General features: G+C 44.3%; 1 protein-coding gene across 1 annotated transcript; it reads right to left on the bottom strand.

Moving 5' to 3' along the window:
- Positions 1–304: 304 nt before the first annotated feature.
- On the bottom strand, positions 305–19,608 carry LOC113882026 (DLA class II histocompatibility antigen, DR-1 beta chain-like). Its single transcript, XM_027525195.1, has 5 exons — positions 19,397–19,608; positions 13,597–13,866; positions 4,207–4,488; positions 3,388–3,490; positions 305–2,045 (listed from the first exon to the last, which is right to left on the bottom strand). The coding sequence occupies exons 1-5, from the start codon at positions 19,494–19,496 to the stop codon at positions 2,018–2,020; spliced, it is 783 nt and encodes a 260-aa protein (XP_027380996.1). The 5' UTR covers positions 19,497–19,608; the 3' UTR covers positions 305–2,017.
- Positions 19,609–20,774: the final 1,166 nt, after the last annotated feature.

Here is a 20,774-nt window from a genome sequence, read left to right as displayed (position 1 = left end):
TTTTTATTTATGTCTTCTAGGTCTTCTGTCTTGCTTAGGTAGACTCTTTCTTAAAAAAAAAGATTATTCTAACAAATCTTCTGAGGTGTAATTAGCTTACCACAATTTCATTCTTTCTACATGTACAATTTAATGTTTTAGTAAATTATAGATTTTTTTCCTTGTTTTAAATTTATTTTTTATTGAGGTAACATTAATTTAGGAGGAGAGGGGGATAACAGAGGATGGGATGGTTGGATGGCATCACCGACTCTATGGACATGAGTTTGAGTAAGCTCCGGGAGTTGCTGATGGACAGGGAAGCCTGGTGTGCTGCAGTCCATGGGGTCACAAAGAATCGGACATGACTGAGCAACTGAACTGAAATGAACATTAATTTATAGCACTATATAAGTTTTACATTAAAACCTTATATTTCTACTTCTGTGTACACTAGAGCATGCCAGAAATTTAGTTTCCATTCACCTTCATACAGTTGATGCCCTTTACCCATCTCACCCTCCTCCAAAGACTATGCAAACACTAACTCAGAAAGATATATGCATCCACGTGTTTATCACAGTAATATTTGCAATAGCAAAATATGGAAACAACCTAAGTGCCCACCCACAGATGAATGGATTAAAACAAGACGTGGTATGTGGTGTATACATATATATTTATACAGTGGAGTGCTGTCAGCCGTATAAAAGGTGAAGTCTTTCCATTTGCAACCACATGGATGGACCTTGAGGGTATGATGCCAAGTAAAATAAGTCAGATAGAGAAAGATATATATTGTATGACTTTACTCATAATATGTGGAATGCAAAAACAAGCAAAACAAAATAAATAAAACATATCGAACAAAAATAAATGCTTAGATACAATGAACAGAGAAGTGGTTACCAGTGGTGTGTTTTGATTGGCTGATTCAACCTATTTTCATTTAGGGTGATTATTGATAGATGAGGACACAATACTGTTATTTTATCTTTTGTTTTCTGATCTCTATTGCTTCCTTTTCCCTTGTGTTTCTATCTGCCATTTTAACTTGGTGGCTTTACAGTATGTCTTCTTCAATTCCCTTTTTTTAAAAAATGTTTTATATCTCTGCTCTAGATTTATGTTTTGTGGCCACCATGAAGTTCGTATAAAACATATCATAGATAAAATAGTCTTTTTTCCTGCTGATGGCATTTTATCTTCATTTACCTATTCGGCTTCTGTACTTTTTCCCTTCCCTTTTTGTATTTTTTATCTCAAAAGAGCGCCTTTTGTGTTGTGCTTATTCCCAAGTTGAAGTAGCTATAGTTATTTTTCTGCCTTTCTCCTCTTTAATCTTTATGCTATAAGAAAATGTTAAAAACTCTGTTCTGATTACAGAGTTGCAATTTTCTGCTTCTATGTGTCACCTTACTCAAATTTGTTGCTTTTGAAAAGTAGCTCTTTGGCTCCTTCCCCTTTTGCCCATTTCTGTTCCTGTCTAACCTTAAAGGAACTTAATTAGAGGAATGAGATCAATGAGCAGTTGAAACTGACTTCCGACTTAATGCTATCATGAATACACACCATGCCTTGTCTAACCTGTACGAAGATTCCACTCCCTTGTATTTAAAAAAATACATATAAAGAAATGTGGACGGATGGAGGCAGCAGGGGCAGAGAACAAAGAGGACCGGGAAAGAATGAAGATAAGGTACTGGGATCAATCTTGGAGACTTCTGGGTGCAGAGTAGGGGCCGAAGAAGCCACCCAGCACTTTTTCTGCAGGGTCATTCAACCCAGAGCAAATTAGATCCTGAGAAAGTACTCTCGTTTTGAGGAATGAACGCTGTACAGCAGAAATGAAAACAACACTGCAAATCAACCATATTTCAATAAAATTAACAAATAAAGACTGCCAGGCCAGCAGCCACCAGAGGGGCATCTCTTCGATTAAAAGCTCTAAAAGTAATAAAATAAGAGGCCCATGGTCTGAAGTAGGAAATCTTTTCAAGCTGCGAAAAAGCTGGGACAGAAGGTTCTCGTCCAAGTGTCACGGTCTCTGCTCCAGCTCAGGAGACCTGCAGGGGACAGAGGAGAGGGCTGTTTCCATACCACCGCTTCACGCTGCTTCTTCCCCTCTTCCTGGGGGCCTCCCCTGAGACCTCTGCAGTAAGAAGGCGGAAATCAGTCTTATGCTTCCCTGAACCACAGCTACCTCAGGCCATGGGCCTCTTATTTCATTATTTTTAGAGTTTTAATCGAAGAGATGTCCCTTTGGTGGCTGCTGGCCTGGCAGTCTTTATTTGTTAATTTTATTGAAATATAGTTGATTTACAGTGCTGTTTTCATTTCTGCTGTACAGCAAAGTGACCCAGTTATACACATATACACATTAAAATTTTACTTTTCATTTATTTATGGTTGCACTGGATCTTCGTTGCTGGGCACGGGCTTTCTCTAGTTGTGGCTGGTAGGCTTCTCACTGTGGTGGTTTCTCCTGTTGCAGAGCACAGGCTCTAGGGTGCATCGACACAGTAGCTGTGGCATACAGGCTTATTAGCCCTGTGGCATGTGGCATCTTAGTTCCCCAACCCTGGATTGAACCTGTGTCCCCTGCATTGGGAGGTAGCTTAACCACTGAAGCACCAGGGAAAACCCCACACACATACATTTAAAAAATGTTCTTTTCCATTACGGTTTATCTCTGGATATAGAGTTTCCTGTGCTGTACAGTAGGACCTTGGTGTTTATCCATCCTGTATATAATAGTTTGCATCTGCCAATCCCAGACTCCCAATCTCTCTCTTCTCCACCCCCTCCCCCTTGGCAAACACAAGTCTGTTCTCTTATTAACTGTGCAAAGCTTTACTGCAAACTGCCTAATCAGATCTCAGTCTTTCTCATTTTGTCTGTCGCCTCGCTTGTCATCACCACCACTGTTACTGGGAGATCAAATCTCTCTCTAAAAGAGGATGAACAGGCATGACCTTGGCTGAAGCCCAGTGTCTCCTAGGAAAGGAGAGGGAGGAGGCACATTCCCAGGATACAGTTGTCTCAGCCCCTGACCACCCCCTGAGATTTCTTGCATCACGGAATACCAGGGTGGAGAGGGGAGCAGACCCTGGAACGCATATGACCTAGGAAGCTTCCATCACACAAATCCAGCATCATTTCATCAGTCTTAGTGTCTCTTCTTGCATTTGCTCCAGGATTTCCATCTGAGATCTCCATGCATGCTAACCCTTCTTTTATCTCTACAGGCCATCACCTCTTATATTTTACCCATAGGTACTTTCTGGATTTCTAGGGAAGTTGAGACCAACTAGGCAAATGTTGTATTCAGAGAACTTAATTGAGTAAAGCCATATTTCTTCCTCCAAACAATCTGCGGGCTGTCTCAGCTGCCAACAGGTCCCTTACCTCCTGATGTAGAAGAGCAGCCCCATCCCAAGGAAGAGCAGACCCAGAACACAGGCCCCGATTCCACTCAGCATCTTTTCTTGTGAAGATTTGTCCTGTGCCCCTGAGAAAAGAAGCCAGTTTCTGAGTGATTTTTATCCCAAATCCAACTTCTCTAATTGAAATTGGGGGGGGGGGGAAGAAGCCTGCTCTGAAAAAACTGAAATAATTGGCCATTCCTAGAAAAGAGATGAAAATTCAAGCTGAGTTGCTACAAGGTTTGGGCAGTGACTCATTTAAGTATCCCAGCCCTGATAGAAGGCCACACATCTTCAACATCTGATGGATGTGTGCCTGGGACTGGATGAGGTGGGGAAGTCTGTCTTGGCTGACAGAGCTAATAAAAGGCAGAACTGGGACTGAACTTGGTCCTTGGAGCGGGTGTGCCCCTTCTCAGATCACAGTGAACAACTCAGGGTAAGAGTGTCTAAAGCACAAGCCCAACTTGACACAGGGGACTGGTGCCCAGGACTGAAGAGTGACCATGACCTGGGAGGTCACAGGAGGCTCAGAGAGAGATGTCATCTTCTCTGCTTGTTGGGCAGAACTGGCTCCCAAGGGGGCCCAGGCATTTACAGAAACCATCATGGGATATCTGCAAACTCTAGGAGGATCTCCACCACAGGACATCACAGGGCAACCCCAACAACCTCAGCTGAAGGAGAAGAGAACATGGAGCCCATGGACACTTGTGTGGGGAGAGGAGAATCCTGACACTCGGGGGTAAGCGGGCCCCCTCCGTGGTGGCTGAGAAACTTATGAGATCAGAGAGCTCCTCACTCCATTCCACTGTGACAGGGCTCATACGGCTGGGGTGCTCCACGTGGCAGGCATAGACCTCTCCACCCTGAGGAACTATTTCAAGCATCACCATGATCTGGAAGGTCCAGTCTCCATTAGGTATCAGGCCTGTGGAGACCACCCCGGCCTCCTTTTCCTGGCCATTCCGGAACCACCTGACCTCAATGTGGCCTGGGTAGAAACCATTCACAGAGCAGACCAGGAGGTTGTGGTGCCATAGGGGCCGACTCTTTACAGGATACACAGTCACGGTAGGCTGAACTAGGAGAGAAAACGCAGTGGGGGTTAGTGTGGGAGACAGACTAAGTCTCCTGACCAGACTGAAGCCTCGGATAGGCCAGGCTTCCCATGTGGCTTCAGAGGACATGGTGCCATGAATCTTGCTTGAATTTAACCCTAAAACCTCCAACCCCTATTAGAGTTGAGAGATGTTGAGGAAAATTGTGGGGTTTCTTTTCATAACTTGAAGGAGTTACTTATTGTTGAACTGCAGTATTTACACTTTTTGCAGGACACAGGTTATATTTATTAAAAGCGTGATTTCTGTAACTAGGCTCCCTGGGTTCAAATCCAGGCTCTGCTTCTATCTGGTTAATTCTGGAAGAGCTTTTAAATTACTTTGTGCTTCAACTTTCTTATCTCTAAGGAGGATAATGAAACAAACTTACCTCTTTGAGTTAGATGAGTCATATATAAGATGGGCCATCCTGGAATGTGAAGTCAAGTGGGCCTTAGAAAGCATCACTACGAACAAAGCTAGTGGAGGTGATGGAATTCCAGTTGAGCTATTCCAAATCCTGAAAGATGATGCTGGGAAAGTGCTGCACTCAATATGCCAGCAAAATTGGAAAACTCAGCAGTGGCCACAGGACTGGAAAAGGTCAGTTTTCATTCCAACCCCAAAGAAAGGCAATGCCAAAGAATGCTCAAACTACTGCACAATTGCACTCATCTCACAGGCTAGTAAAGTAATGCTCAAAATTCTCCAAGCCAGGCTTCAGCAATATGTGAACCGTGAACTTCCTGATGTTCAAGCTGGTTTTAGAAAAGGCAGAGGAACCAGAGATCAAATTGCCAACATCTGCTGGATCATTGAAAAAGCAAGAGAGTTCCAGAAAAACATCTATTTCTGCTTTATTGACTATGCCAAAGCCTTTGACTGTGTGGATCACAATAAACTGTGGAAAATTCTGAAAGAGATGGGAATACCAGACCACCTGATCTGCCTCTTGAGAGATTTGTATGCAGGTCAGGAAGCAACAGTTAGAACTGGACATGGAACAACATACTGGTTCCAAATAGGAAAAGGAGTTCATCAAGGCTGTATATTGTCACCCTGTTTATTTAACTTATATGCAGAGTACATCATGAGAAATGCTGGGCTGGAAGAAACACAAGCTGGAATCAAGATTGCCGGGAGAAATATCAATAACCTCAGATATGCAGATGACACCACCCTTATGGCAGAAAGTGAAGAGGAACTCAAAAGCCTCTTGATGAAAGTGAAAGAGGAGAGTGAAAAAGTTGGCTTAAAGCTCAACATTCAGAAAACAAAGATCATGGCATCTGGTCCCACCACTTCATGGGAAATAGATGGGGAAACAGTGGAAACAGCGTCAGACTTTATTTTTCTGGGCTCCAAAATCACTACAGATGGTGACTGCAGCCAGGAAATTAAAAGACGCTTACTCCTTGGAAGAAAAGTTATGACCAACCTAGATAGCATATTCAAAAGCAGAGACATTACTTTGCCAACAAAGATTCATCTAGTCAAGGCTATGGTTTTTCCTGTGGTCATGTATGGATATGAGAGTTGGACCGTGAAGAAAGCTGAGTGCCGAAGAATTGATGCTTTTGAACTGTGGTGTTGGAGAAGACTCTTGAGAGTCCCTTGGACTGCAAGGAGATCCAACCAGTCCATTCTGAAGATCTGCCCTGGGATTTCTTTGGAAGGAATGATGCTAAAGCTGAAACTCCAGTACTTTGGCCACCTCATGCGAAGAGTTGATTCATTGGAAAAGGCCCTGATGCTGGGAGGGATTGGGGGCAGGAGGAGAAGGGGACGACAGAGGATGAGATGGCTGGATGGCATCACAGACTTGATGGACGTGAGTCTGAGTGAACTCAGGGAGTTGGTGATGGACAGGGAGGCCTGGTGTGCTGCGATTCATGGGGTCGCAAAGAGTCGGACACGACTGAGCGACTGATCTGATCTGATCTGATATATAGAAAACTATAAAACACTGGCGAAAGAAATCAAAGAGGACACTAATAGATGGAGAAATATACCATGTTCGCGGATCAGAAGAATCAATATAGTGAAAATGAGTATACTATCCAAAGCAATCTATAGATTCAATGCAATCCCTATCAAGCTACCAATGGTATTTTTCACAGAGCTAGAACAAATAATTTCACAACTTGTATGGAAATACAAAAAACCTCAAATAGCCAAAGCAATCTTGAGAAAGAAGAATGGAACTGGAGGAATCAACCTGCCTGACTTCAGGCTCTATTACAAAGCCACAGTCATCAAGACGGTGTGGTACCGGCCCAAAGACAGAAATATAGTTTAATGGAACAAAATAGAAAGCCCAGGATAAATCCAAACATTTATGGACACCTTATCTTTGACAAAGGAGGCAAGAATATACAATGGAGAAAAGACAATCTCTTTAACAGGTGGTGCTGGGGAAACTGGTCAACCACTTGTAAAAGAATGAAACTAGAACACTTTCTAACACCATACACAAAAATAAACTCAAAATGGATTAAAGATCTAAATGTATGACCAGAAACTATAAAACTCCTAGAGGAGAACCTAGGCAAAACATTCTCTGACATAAATCACAGCAGGATCCTCTATGACCCACCTCCCAGAATATTGGAAATAAAAGCAAAAATAAACAAATGGGACCTAATTAAAATTAAAAGCTTCTGCACAACAAATGAAACTATAAGCAAGGTGAAAAGATAGCCTTCAGAATGGGAGAAAATAATAGCAAATGAAGCAATGGACAAAGAATTAATCTCAAAAATATACAAGCAACTCCTACAGTTCAATTCCAGAAAAATAAATGACCCAATCAAAAAATGGACCAAAGAACTAAACAGACAGTTCTCCAAAGAAGACATACAGATGGCTAAAAAACACATGAAGAGATGCTCAACATCACTCGTTATCAGAGAAATGCAAATGAAAACCACAATGAGGTACCATTTCACGCCAGTCAGAATGGCTGCTATCCAAAGTCTACAAGCAATAAATGCTGGAGACGGTGTGGAGAAAAGGGAACCCTCTTACACTGTTGTTGGGAATGCAAACTAGTACAGCCACTATGGAGAACAGTGTGGAGATTCCTTAAAAAACTGGAAATAAAACTGCCATATGATCCAGCAATCCCACTGCTGGGCATACACAGTGAGGAAACCAGAAGTGAAAGAGACACGTGTACCCCAATGTTCATTGCAGCGCTGTTTATAATAGCCAGGACATGGAAACAACCTAGATGTCCATCAGCAGACGAATGGATAAGAAAGCTGTGGTACATATACACAATGGAGTATTACTCAGCCATTAAAAAGAATACATTTGAATCAGTTCTAATGAGGTGGATGAAACTGGAGCCCATTATACAGAGTGAAGTAAGCCAGAAAGAAAAACACCAATACAGTATACTAATGAATATATATGGAATTTAAAAAGATGGTAATGATAACCCTGTATGCAAGATAGCAAAAGAGACACAGATGTATAGAACAGTCTTTTGGATTCCGTGGGAGAGGGCGAGGGTGGGATGATTTGGGAGAATGGCATTGAAACATGTATATTATCATATGTGAAATGAATCACCAGTCCAGATTCAATGCATGATACAGGATGCTTGGGGCTGGTACACTGGGATGACCCAGAGAGATGGGATGGGGAAGGAGGTGGGAGGGGGGTTCAGGATGGGGAACACATGTACACCCATGGCGGATTCAAGTCAATGTATGGCAAAACCAATACAATATTGTAAAGTAATTAGCCTCCAATTAAAATAAATAAATTTATATTAAAAAAAAAAAGATGGACTACTGCTGCTAAGTCACCTCAGTCATGTCCGACTCTGTGCGACCCCATAGATGGCAGCCCACCAGGCTCCCCCATCCCTGGGATTCTCCAGGCAAGAACACTGAGTGGGTTGCCATTTCCTTCTCCAATGCAGGAAAGTGAAAAGTGAAAGTGAAGTCGCTCAGTCGTGTCTGACTTGTAGCGACCCCATGGACTGCAGCCTACCAGGCTCCTCCGTCCATGGGATTTTCCAGGCAAGAGTACTGGAGTGGGGTGCCATTGCCTTCTCCAAGATGGACTACTACTCAGCCATAAAAAAGAGCAAAATAATGCCATTTACAACAACACAGATGCCCCTAGAGATGATCATACTAAGTCAAGTCAGTCAGAAAGAGAAGGACAGATATCACATGCTGTCACTTATATGTGGAATCTAAAATACGACACAATGAACTTATTTACAAAACAGACACATGGTCGCAGAGAACAGACCTGTAGTTGCCAAGGGGGATGTGCTTGGGGGAGGGATGGAGCGGGAGTCTGGGGTTGGTAGATGAAAGTTATTATATACAGAACAGATAAACAACATGGTCCCACTGTATAGCACAGAGAACTAGATTCAGTATCCTATGATAAAGCATAATGGAAAAGAGTATTAAAAGAAGAATGTTTGTAACTGAATCACTTTGCTGTACAGCAGAGATTAACACAACATTGTAAATCAACTATACTTAAATAAAAAATATTGACCATCATATTTAAAAACAAAAAGACTTGATAGACCTAAGCTATGTTAAGAAACGGCTGGAGGAATTCCCTGGTGGTCCAGTGGTTAGGACTCTGCACTCTCCCTGCCAAGGGGCTGGTTCAACCCCTGATCGAGGAACTAAAGTCCCACAGGTTGTGTGGAGTGGCCAAAAAAAGGCTGGAACTTAGTGCTCAATATATGTTAGTTACTCATTGAATTTTTTTTTTTTGCTATGAAAGAGAATATGATTCAAATCTTCAGGATAAATGAGAGAGCAGCAGTGGGGTTGGTAGAGATGTAGAGCTGCATGGAACCTGTTCTTCCCCTGAGCAGCAGAGACGGACCACAGAGGTCATTCTCCACGAGGGGCGTCTCAAGGAAAACATAAGTCCTGCAAAGGAAAAGCAACAAGGAGAGTTCATCATTTTAAAAGTTGCTATAGCTTTATACTCAGCTGATGAATCTCTCCCTTTGTCTCCCTTTTTTCAAAAAAAGTCACAGTGGGATCTCACCAGACACTGAATCCGCCTGTGCCTTGATTTTCGACTTATTCTTCTCTAAAGCTGTGAGAAATACACTTATGTCATTTTTAACATAAAACAGTTTATGATAGTTTATTATAGTAGTCTGACCTGATTACAGCTGTCTGACATTATACAGATGGCAGAGTAGAAGGGCGTGAGCTCATCTTTTCCTGCGAGAACACCAAAATCGCAACTAGCGGCTGAACAAGGCTACTGACAGCAGGATGTTGGAACCCACCAAAGAAAAGATACCCCATGTCCAAGGACAAAGGAGAAGCCACAACGAGATGGTAGGAGGGGCTCAATCAGAGGCTCTTGGAGGGTACAAACAAAACTTGTCCACACCAGGACCCAGGGAAAGGAGCAGTGACCCCACAAGACACTGAGCCAGCCCTGCCCGGTCTCCTGCAGAGGCACAGGTCAGCAGTGGCCTCCCACGGGGGCAGGGGCTCTGGCAGCAGCAGTCCCGGGAGGAGTGGTGTGTGGCTTACGACCACTTGGAGGAGGCTTACGTCCATTAGGCCTATCCTTGGAGCCGATAGCCCTAGCTCAGAGACTGCAGAGTCCAGGACTGGGCTGCCTCAGGGAGCGAGCACAGCCCCAGCCATTAGCAGTAAACTGGATTAAAGACTTACTGAGCATGACCCTACCCATCAGAGCAAGACCCAGTTTTCCCCACAGCCAGTCTCTTCCATCAGGGAGCTTGCACAAGCCTCTTATCACCATGCATCAGAGCTCAGACAGAATAAAAACTATAAACTCAGAAAACTAACCAAAATGATCACATGGATTTCAGCCTGTGTAAGCCAATGAAACTGTGAGCCATGCCGTGCAAGGCCACCCAAGACAGATGGGCCATGGTGGAGTCCTGACAAAACATGGTCCACTGGAGAAGGGAATGGCAAACCAGTTAAGCATTCTTGCCTTGAGAACCCCATGAACAGTATGAAAAGTCAGAAAGAATGACACTGAAAGATGAGCCCCCCAGGTCAGAAGGTGTCCAGTATGCTACTGAGGAAGAGCAGAGAAACAGCTCCAAACTGTGGTGCTAAAAAAGACTCTTGAGACTCCTTGGAGAGCAAGGAGATCAAACCAGTCCATCCTAAAAGAAATCAACCATGAATTCTCATTGGAAGGACTGATGCCGAAGCTGAAGCTCCAATACTTTGGCCACCTGATGTGAACAGTTGGCTTGTTGGAAAAGATGCTGATGCTGGGAAAGACTGAAGCCAGGAGAAGGAGGTGACAGAGGATGAGATGGTTGGACAGCATCATTGAGTCAATGGACATGAGTTTGAGCAAACTCTGGGAGATGGTGAAGGACAGAGAAGCCTGGTGTGCAGCAGTCCAGAGGGTCACAAAGAGTTGGACATGACTGAGTGACTGAATGGAGAAGGCAATGGCACCCCACTCCAGTACTCTTGCCTGGAAAATCCCATAGATGGAGGAGCCTGGTAGGCTGCAGACCATGGGGTCGCAAAGAGTCGGACACAACTGAGAGACTTCACTTTCACTTTTCCCTTTCATGCATTGGAGAAGGAAATGGCAACCCACTCCAGTGTTCTTGCCTGGAGAATCCCAGGGATGGGGGAGCCTGATGGGCCGCCGTCTATGGGGTCGCACAGAGTTGGACACGACTGAAGTGACTTAGCAGCAGCAGCAGCAGAGTGACTGAAGACAACAATGTTTGGAATTGTTATCATTTTAGAATTCTCTCTCCTAAACTGACATTTGTGATCAGAGTATGGCCTGGGACTCAATATCTGAAACAACCTCTAACACTATCAAAGTGAAAGTGAAGCTGCTCATTCGTGTCCGACTCTTTGCGACCCCGTGGACTGTAGCCTACCAGGCTCCTCAGTCCATGGAATTTTCCAGGCGAGAGTACTGGAGTGGGTTGCCATTTCCTTCTCTAACACTATCAGGCCCTAGGTAAATACAATTATTTTAAAAGAAAGGAGAAGTGGGGGATGCATTTGTACAGAACCACAAAATAGTAGATTTAAGATCGACGGTAAACCATTAGTCACAATTTTGCTGTTTCTATTTCAGTAAATAAAAACTGTTAAACTCTTAACATGGAAAATATTAAACAGAATCTAATAGAAACTGCAAACTGGAGAAAATGTTGACTCAAAATGTTAATAATCTTACTGCATAGAGAAGCCATAAAATTACTGAGAAAAACACATGGACCCCAGCAATAACAGATTAATAGATAGTGTTTGGAGCAGTCGTTACAACTGGCAAAAAAAAAAAAAAAAAAAAGTGATAAAAGAGAACTTTAGAAATAAAAGAAATATAAGTTAAAAACAATAAGATATAAATTTCCAACTAAATGGCAATATGGAAAATAAAATTTACAATGGGGAGTGCCAGATAAATTGTTTACAACCATACAAAGGGTTAATATGTAACTACCTAAGTACTATTAGCATTATAAACATGGTAATATTAGTATGTTAATATTAAATAACAAAATTATATCCAAAAGTTGGCTTCACAATCATTTCAAATATGTAAACATGTACATACCAAGAAAGCAAAAAAGTAGTCAGAAATTTAGAACTAAAAGCAGCTTCAGAAAGGTCAGAGGGGTGTGGGAGGTTCCTCTCCACTGCACCCCTAGAAATTAGTGCCCCCACTAATTTATTCTCAACGCAACACTCCTGCACACAGACGCCAGCACACTTACTGCGGAGCGTTCAGCAGTGAGGGGTGTGCCCAGAGTAGATGGAGCTCTTCTCACAGTCTCACAGTCCTTTACATTCCTCAGCTCCCTCAAACCACGGACACCTCGAGGCCCCTTCCCGAATCTCTGCCCCCACTTCAGCCAGCCTTCCCCTCCACCCTCGCCCCAGCCCTCCCTGGGCGGCAGGAGGCCCAGACCCCCGTCCCCCACATCTGTCTTCCCACCTCGCCCCTCTCTCCCCGTCTCAGACCCCGGTCCACTCCCCACCACATACCCTCTCTCCGCCCACCGCATACTGACAAAATCGCACACTAGCTTTCTGACAGCAGGCTCTCACACGGGGACCCTCGTAGCCTGCACTGTCCTCCCCAATCTTACTCACTCACTGGACTCAGTCTAGCTCCGTCTCTCTCTCTGTCTCTCTGTCTGTGTCTCTGTCTCTGCCTGTCTGTTTGTGTCTCTCTCCATCTCTGTCTCTCTGTGTCTCTCTGTCTCTGTCTCTCCATCTCTCTCTGTGTCTCTCTATCTCTGTCTCTCTCGGTCTCTCTGTGTCTCTGCCTGTCTGTCTCTGTCTCTCTCTCTCCATCTCTGTCTCTCTGTGTCTCTCTGTCTCTGTCTCTCCATCTCTCTCTGTGTCTCTCTGTCTCTGTCTCTCCATCTCTCTCTGTGTCTCTCTGTCTCTGTCTCTGCATCTCTCTCTGTGTCTCTCTGTCTCTGTCTCTCCATCTCTGTCTCTCCATCTCTCTCTGTGTCTCTCTGTCTCTGTCTCTCCATCTCTGTCTCTCCATCTCTCTCTGTGTCTCTCTGTCTCTGTCTCTATCTCTGTCTCTCTCGGTCTCTCTGTGTCTCTGCCTGTCTGTCTCTGTCTCTCTCTCTCCATCTCTGTCTCTCTGTGTCTCTCTGTTTCCATCTCTGTCTGTGTCTCTGTCTCTTTCTCTCTGTGTCTCTCTGTCTCTCTATCTCTCTCTGTGTCTGTCTCTCTATCTCCACCTGTCTCTCTATTTCCGTCTCTCTCTGTCTCTCTGTGTCCCCGTCTCTCTGTGTCTCTGTCTCTCTCGGTCTCTGTGTCTCTGTCTATCTCCGTCTCTCTCTGTCTCTCTATCTCTCTCTGTGTCTCTGTCTCTCTATCTCCACCTGTCTCTCTATCTCCGTCTCTCTCTGTCTCTCTGTGTCCCTGTCTCTCTCTCTCTCTGTCTCTCTCGGTCTCTGTGTCTCTGTCTATCTCCGTCTCTCTCTGTCTCTCTATCTCCACCTCTGTCTCTCTGTCTCCGTCTCTGTCTCTCCGTCTCTGTCTCGGTCGCTCTCACACTCCCCTCCCCTGCACTGACCTCTCACCCCCACCCCGTCTCACCTCTCCTCTGCACCGTGCGGCTTGCAAAGAACTCGTAGTTGCTGGCGCAGAAGGCGTGCACGGCGGCGCGGGCCCGCTGCAGGGCCTGGGGCCAGCGGTTCCAGCGCTCGGCCGCCGGCCGCCCCATCTCGGTCCGCGCCCGGTACTCGCCCACGAGGCTGTCGAACTGCACCTGCTCCTCGCGGTTGTAGATGTACCTGTCTAGGAAGCGCACCTGCTGCGTGCCGTTGGAGAAGTGACACTCGGACTTGCCCTGCACCATGAAGAATGCTGTGGGGAGGGGAGTGCCCTGGTGACCGGGCGCCCGGCGCCGCGGGGCAGCGGGGACCCCCAAGGGCTCCCCCGGGCCCTCGGAGCCCGGGTCCGTCCTCCCCCGCCAGCCGCGCAGGGAAGACGAGCTCTGCCCCTGAGCCAATCGGTCTCCACTTGGCCACCAGGCTCGCCTGGCCGTCGCCAAGTGTGGCCTGGTCGGGGTCCCCACCACCACCTCCTCCTGGGACCCTCCACCGCAGAGACACTAGCGCTGAGTCTCCGCACGACCTCTGCCACAACACGGCCGCCCCCTTGCTCTTGTGAGTGCTTGGTCAGGACTGCCCGCCTGCCAAACCCTCGCTGCCCCTGAGATGCCAGGAATCGGGAAACGGGCACCGTCCCTCTATTCGTGGAGCTTGAAATTTAGTGAAAGTGATGGACGGAAGCCAAATGCACACATTTATACAGGAATGAGAAATGTCAGGATACCAGGGTGGGGATCTGTGAATGATGGGAGGACCTAAGTTAGGTTAGAGCTCAGAGGCATGGTCTCTGAAGACACTTAGGGAAGTGGCTGGGAGCTCGAGGAAGAGTGTGTGTGTGTAGGGGAAAAAGAGAGACACATTTTAAGTAGAAATGTGGAAAAGAAGTAGAAGTGTGGAAAAGCTGAAAGAACTGATGGACTTCCTCAAGAAGACAGTTCACTGAAGCACAAAAAAAGTGAGAAAAAGGAGGCTAAAAGATGAGACTGGAGAAGTTACATGGAACCAGGTGCTTGTAGGCAATATTAGGATTTTGACTTTATGCTAAATGTGATGAAAACTATTGATGGGTTATAGGAGATTAAAATCGCAAGCCCAGGACTGGTCCACCATTCCTTTTCCAAGTCTGGACAGCTCAGAAAGCCAGATTTTCTAAACATTTGGTGGCAAGATTCATTTGGCAATTCTGACCTGCTGACGGAAAGGGTCAGCTGGATCTCAGGGCTCTTATTGGTTACCCATGGTTCTGTAGCTTCATTGTGTGTAAAGATACAGAGATACAAATATACACATACATACCATACGAGTGTATATGGTTTTTAATTTTTGGGTCTTTTCTTAAATTGCAGTATCATTGATTTACAATATTATATCAGTTCCAGGTGTACAACACAGTGATTCAATACTTTTATAGATTATACTCCATTTAAAGTTATTACAAGATAATGGCTATATTCTGTGCTGTACTATAAGTCTTTGTTGCTTATTTATTTTATACATAGTACTTTGAATCTCTTAATACCATACCCTTGTCTCATTCTTCCTGCCTTCCGGTTCCCCACTGGTAGCCACTAGTTCACACTTTGTGTCTCTGTTTCTGTTTTGTCATATACATTTGTTTGCTTTATGTTTTAGATTCCACTTATAAGTGATAACAGAGTATTTGACATTTTCTGTCTGACTTATTCCACTAATCTTAATACTCTCTAGGTCCATCCATATTGTTGCAAATTGTAGAATTTCATTCTTTTTTATGACTGAGTCATATTCCATTGTATATGTACCACATTTTTATCCATTCATCTGTCAATGGACACAAGTTGCTTCCACATTTTGGGTATTGTAAATAATGCTGCAGTGAATGAACATTGGGATGCATGTTCTGTGGGGTGCAACATTGGGATGCATGAACCCCTGCAATCTAATCGCCATGTGGTAGCTAGAATTATTTAAAAAAAAATAAATACAGGGCAGTAGTTTAGTGGCTAAGACTTTGAGCTTCCCATGCACAGGGCCAGTGTTCACTCCTTGGTTAGAGAACTAGATCCCATGTGCCACAACTAAAATCCCACATGCTGCCACTAAAAAAAAAAAAGATCGTGCATGCTACAACTACAGATCTGCATAGCACAACAAAGATCGAAGATCCCGTGTGCCACAACTAAGATCCAGGGCAGCCAAATAAATAAATAAATATTTAAAAAAATATACAAATGGACTTACTTTGTAACTTCCCTTAGTAGCTTCACGTATCTCTATAAATAAAAGTCAAATTTCTCATCATAGCCATTGGGGCCTAACGTGATTTGGCTCCTGACTTTCTCTCCAACCTCACCTTATTCTACTCCCCCACCTGCTTTATCTCTTTCAGCTGCTCGAACCTTCTTTCTGTCCCTTGAACACGGCAAACATCTTCCCACATTTCTACCTTTCCCTTGGTCCCTGGAGTATTTGTCCCTCAGATCTTTCTCATGATTGTTTTCTTCTCATCATTTATTGGATGTCACTTTCTCAGGAAAAGCCCCCTAGACACTTGCACTGAAGTCAGGTGAATACTATATATATATATATATATATATATATAAAATATGTGGCTCAGACAGTAAAGAATCTGCCTGCAATGCAGCAGACCTGTGTTTGATCCCTCCAGGGTCTGGAATATCCCCTGGAGAAGGGAATGGCGACCCACTCCAGTATTCTTGCCTGGAGAATTCCATGGACAGAGGAGCCTGGTGGGCTACAGTCCATAGTGTCACAAAGAGTCGGACACGCTAACAGTCACTCATCACATATAATATACACATATAAACAGCATTTACTACTGTTTCAAATGTTTTTCTTGGTTCAGTGTTTATTGGGTTGTTGTCTTTCTTGTCATTAGGTAACTTCCACAATCATAATGGACTTCTCTGTATTATTCAAATAGAATTCACTGAGCCTAGTACTTAATAGTTGCTCAAAAAAGTATTTGTCATTTATGGTTTGGGGAACTAATCTTTGTGGGGCTTCTGGAAAGCAGGAAGGGGCTCCCACTCCAACACAGTTTTGAAATCATGACACCTTAATTCCCCAGGGTCGAACCTGTGCCCCCTGCAGTGCAAGGTGGAGTCTTAACCACCGGACCACTGGGGAAGACTCTATACCTTATGTCTCTTCTATATCCTGTGAGAAATTAAGACTAACTTCCTCTTTCTCTTCTTTCTACTGTAAAGAAACATTCACAGGTGATTTTAAGAGACAGGCAACATTTTATGAAGTTTCATCTCATCCAATGGGTCTGTTATAGTGCTGAAGGTTTGTGCAAACTTTGGGAATTTTCAGTAATGGTGATAACATGGTTGGGGAAAGGATACAGAAAAATGGAGGGAGATGGCTGATTATGGAAAACTGTTGGCATGAGGAATGAACATATGAAAATTGGGCTCAAGACTCCAAGAGGTAATGAGTTCCCTTGACTTCCTTATTGGCTTTCAGCCCCGTGGGATGGAAACAGCCTTGACATTCTCAGTATCCTGCTCAGGGTATATGGTTTGAACCATATGAAATGGCTGATATGTGACTATTTTGAATTTATAAAAATATAATTTAATATGGTCTGTTCTATACCAGGATTCCCAGGTGGCACTAGTGGTAAAGAACCCACCTGCCAATGCAAGACACGTAAGAGACGCAGGTTTGATTCCTGGTTGGGAAGATCCCCTGGAAGAGGGCATGGCAATCCACTCCAGTATTCTCGCCTGGAGAACCCCTTGGACAGAGGAGCCTAGTGGGCTATGGTCTATAGGATCGCAACGGAGCGACTGAAGACACACACTCTCATTCTATATTAGTTGAATCTCTTCTTGTGGGTTCAGGCCAGATCAAGAGGTGATGTAGCAGAAACTGAGAGGCTAGAAAGGTTCAAAATAGTCATGATAAGCACTGGCCTGTGCCAGGTTTTCAGTTCTTCTTGAGTTCTTTAAGGCATCACAGAATGCCCCTTAGATGCTCCTTAACTACAGGGTCATTCCGAGTACTGAGGATTCCCACTTTAGTTCCAGAGTGCTTTATACCGCGGGAGAAACAAGAGAAAACTAACCCCAACTTGTGCCAGAGAACCTCCAGTCCAGGGACACAGGCCTTATAAACCATGGGGTTTAGGGAGAAAGAAAAGGAGACAATAGATAACCAATAAGGACCTACTGTATAGCACAGAGGATGCTACTTAATATTTTGTAATAACCTAAAGGGGAAAAGAATCTGAAAAAGAATATACATACTCTATATTATACTATAAGAATATATATACTATATATATAAAAGAATATACATACTACATATATATGTAACTGAATTGCTGTGCTGTATACCTGAAACCAACTCAATATTGTAAATCAACTATGAAAAAGTGAAAGTGTTAGTTGCTCTGTTGTGTCCGACTCTTTGAAACCCCATGGACTGAAGCCTGCCAGGCTTCTCTGTCCATGGAATTCTCTAAGCAGGAATACTGGAGTGGGTTGCTATTCCCTTCTCCAGGGGATCTTCCTGACCCAGGGGATCGAAGCAAGATCTCTTGCACTGCAGGCAGATTCTTTACCGTCTGAGCCGCCAGGAGAGCCCAGCACATATGTATCATGTATACGTATGTATAACTGAGTTGCTGTGCTGTACACCAGAAGCTGACCCAATATTGTAAATCAACGATACTTCAATTGAAAAAAAGAGGAGACAGTGGGGAGGCCACTTGGAACATCCTCACATAGAACATCCTCACATACTGGGAAGAAGAAGCAGGGTCACAGATCCTTTGGAGGACACAAGAAGGGTCTTCCAGAAGAGGTCTTTCTAATTCCTTTTGCATCCCCTTAACGTTTTCAGAGGATCGTTCCCATTTTCTGGCATAGCTTAATAGAATAAACGGAATCACGGACGGGAATTATTTTGAAATTACTCATAATCATTTTGGAGAGGGCAATGGCACCCCACTCCAGTGCTCTTGCCTGGGAAATCCCATGGACTGAGGAGCCTGGTGGGCTGCAGTCCATGGGGTCGCTAGGAGTCGGACACGACTGAGCGACTTCACTTTCAGTTTTCAGTTTCACGCATTGGAGAAGGAAATGGCAGCCCACTCCAGTGCTCTTGCCTGGAGAGTCCCAGGGACCGGGGAGCCTGGTGGGGTGCTGTCTATGGGGTCGCATAGAGTCAGACACGACTGAAACGACTTAGCAGCAGCAGCATAAACATTTTGAATTATTTTGGAAATCACTTCTAAATCCTCTCAAAAACCTGAGGGAATGGGATGCGAGACTGGAGAGGTTTTATTAGAAGAGAGTTGAGAAGAAATATACACGTATATGAAGGCTCCTTGGGCAGGTCTCCTAAAGAGGGCAAGTATCCAGGCGCCTTTTGTTTGCAGAAGGAATCGAGGATTCATATGATAAAGATAGGGCTTCCCAGGTGGCTCAATGGATAAAGAATCCACCTGCGATGCAGGAAATGCAGGAGACTTGAGTTCGATCCTTGGGTTGGGAAGATCCCCTGGAGGACGGCATGGCAACCCACTCCAGTACTCCTGCTTGGAGAATATCTCACGGATAGAGGAGCCTGGCGGGCTGAAGTCCATGGGGTTGCAGAGAGTTAGACACGACTGAAGTGACTGAGCCTGCATGCAAGCACTCATGATAAAGATAAGTAGTCACTGGAGAGGATGCTGATTTTTGAGGGATGTGGCCTGGACACAGAGGTAAAGCTAACTCCCTCCCTCTCCCTCCCTCCACAGCAGCTCACCATCCAAGGTGTGCACTTACTTCGGGTGTTCCCAGCCCAAGCCAGGAGAGGGCTCAGCACCATCAGTATCACTGGCAGAATTACTGTCCAGGAGCCTGGGGGGAACCAAAGGCACACCATGCAGGAGAACAGAAGAAGGCAAAGTGCAGGGGAGCAGAAAGATCTCGGTGAGGACTAAGGCCCCCCTCCACCCACATCTCAAATATTACCAACCTAGGAACTCATTGCTCTATTCCTGGATTGGGTCGGCTCAGTTTGGGAAAGCCAATCAGATTCATCCGCGGATAACATCATCAGTTGCTGGTCAGATATTCAGTATGCAGTTCCTCTTTTGAAACCTTAGGATTGTTTTAATTTTGTGCTTTATAAGTTTGATCCGTTTGTAGTTGTAGCATTTTAATTGGGGCCCTATCGTGAGCCAGCTCTGCTGGTCAGTGATGGTCACCTAAGTTTTTCAGGATCATCTCCCAGCGCTGCCTCTACCGTCAGTGGCACCTCTAGAATACACATAAGAGAAAGCCGCTTATAGAGAGCGATCTGTGTGCAACGGAGGGTCTTGAAGGTACCTTTGCAGACTGTGTAACTAATAGTGTAACAGGGTCCATGTCCTAATCTCATCCTGCAGGGGCTCAGAGATAGGTCTCAAACCAGCAACTCTGCTTTAGAATAATCAGTATTTTATGTGAAAAAGTGATTAATCCCTTCCTCCTGGTTCCCATTTTTGACTCTCCTCTTTCTACTGGGGACATGTCCCCTTCTCTTGCTTTACCCGAAGGAAAGATACAAGCATGTTGCTCAGAACACATTGTAGAGTGTTCAGTAAACAGAACCCTATGAAAAAAACTATGAATTACCTCCTTTAATGCAATCATATGATTTAAATATATCATTCTACTTTTAGATTAATGATTACATCTTATATTAATATATGCAGTATCTGTGATTCAGAATGGACTTTAAAGGAAAGCTGTCTATCTAAAGTTCTGCATTAATTCTTTTTCTACCACAATTCTGATGAACAGTCCATCTTTACATGCTTTAATGTATCTAGTGACAGGAAACTCACCATGCTGCCATAAAAATGACTAGAACTGGTACTTTCCTGATGGTCCAGTGGCTAAGACTCCATGCTCCCAATTCAGGGGGCTCAGGTTTGATCCCTGTTGAGGGAACTAGATCCCACATGCCGCAACTAAGAAGTCACATGTCATAACTAAAGATTCCGCTTGCCACAACTGAGACCCAATGTAGCCAAATAAATAAATATATTTTTTAAAATGACTAGAATTTATTGAGGAATTTTTGAGCTGGCTTTCTGTATCATCATTTTATTGAATTCTCACATCATCTCAGTGATTGAATTACCAGAAGATGGACAGAATAAAATGGTGGAGAAGA

Source organism: Bos indicus x Bos taurus, chromosome 23, assembly GCF_003369695.1.
Source record: "Bos indicus x Bos taurus breed Angus x Brahman F1 hybrid chromosome 23, Bos_hybrid_MaternalHap_v2.0, whole genome shotgun sequence".
Taxonomy (NCBI): Eukaryota; Metazoa; Chordata; class Mammalia; order Artiodactyla; family Bovidae; genus Bos; species Bos indicus x Bos taurus.
This window is presented reverse-complemented; position numbering and strand designations above follow the sequence as displayed.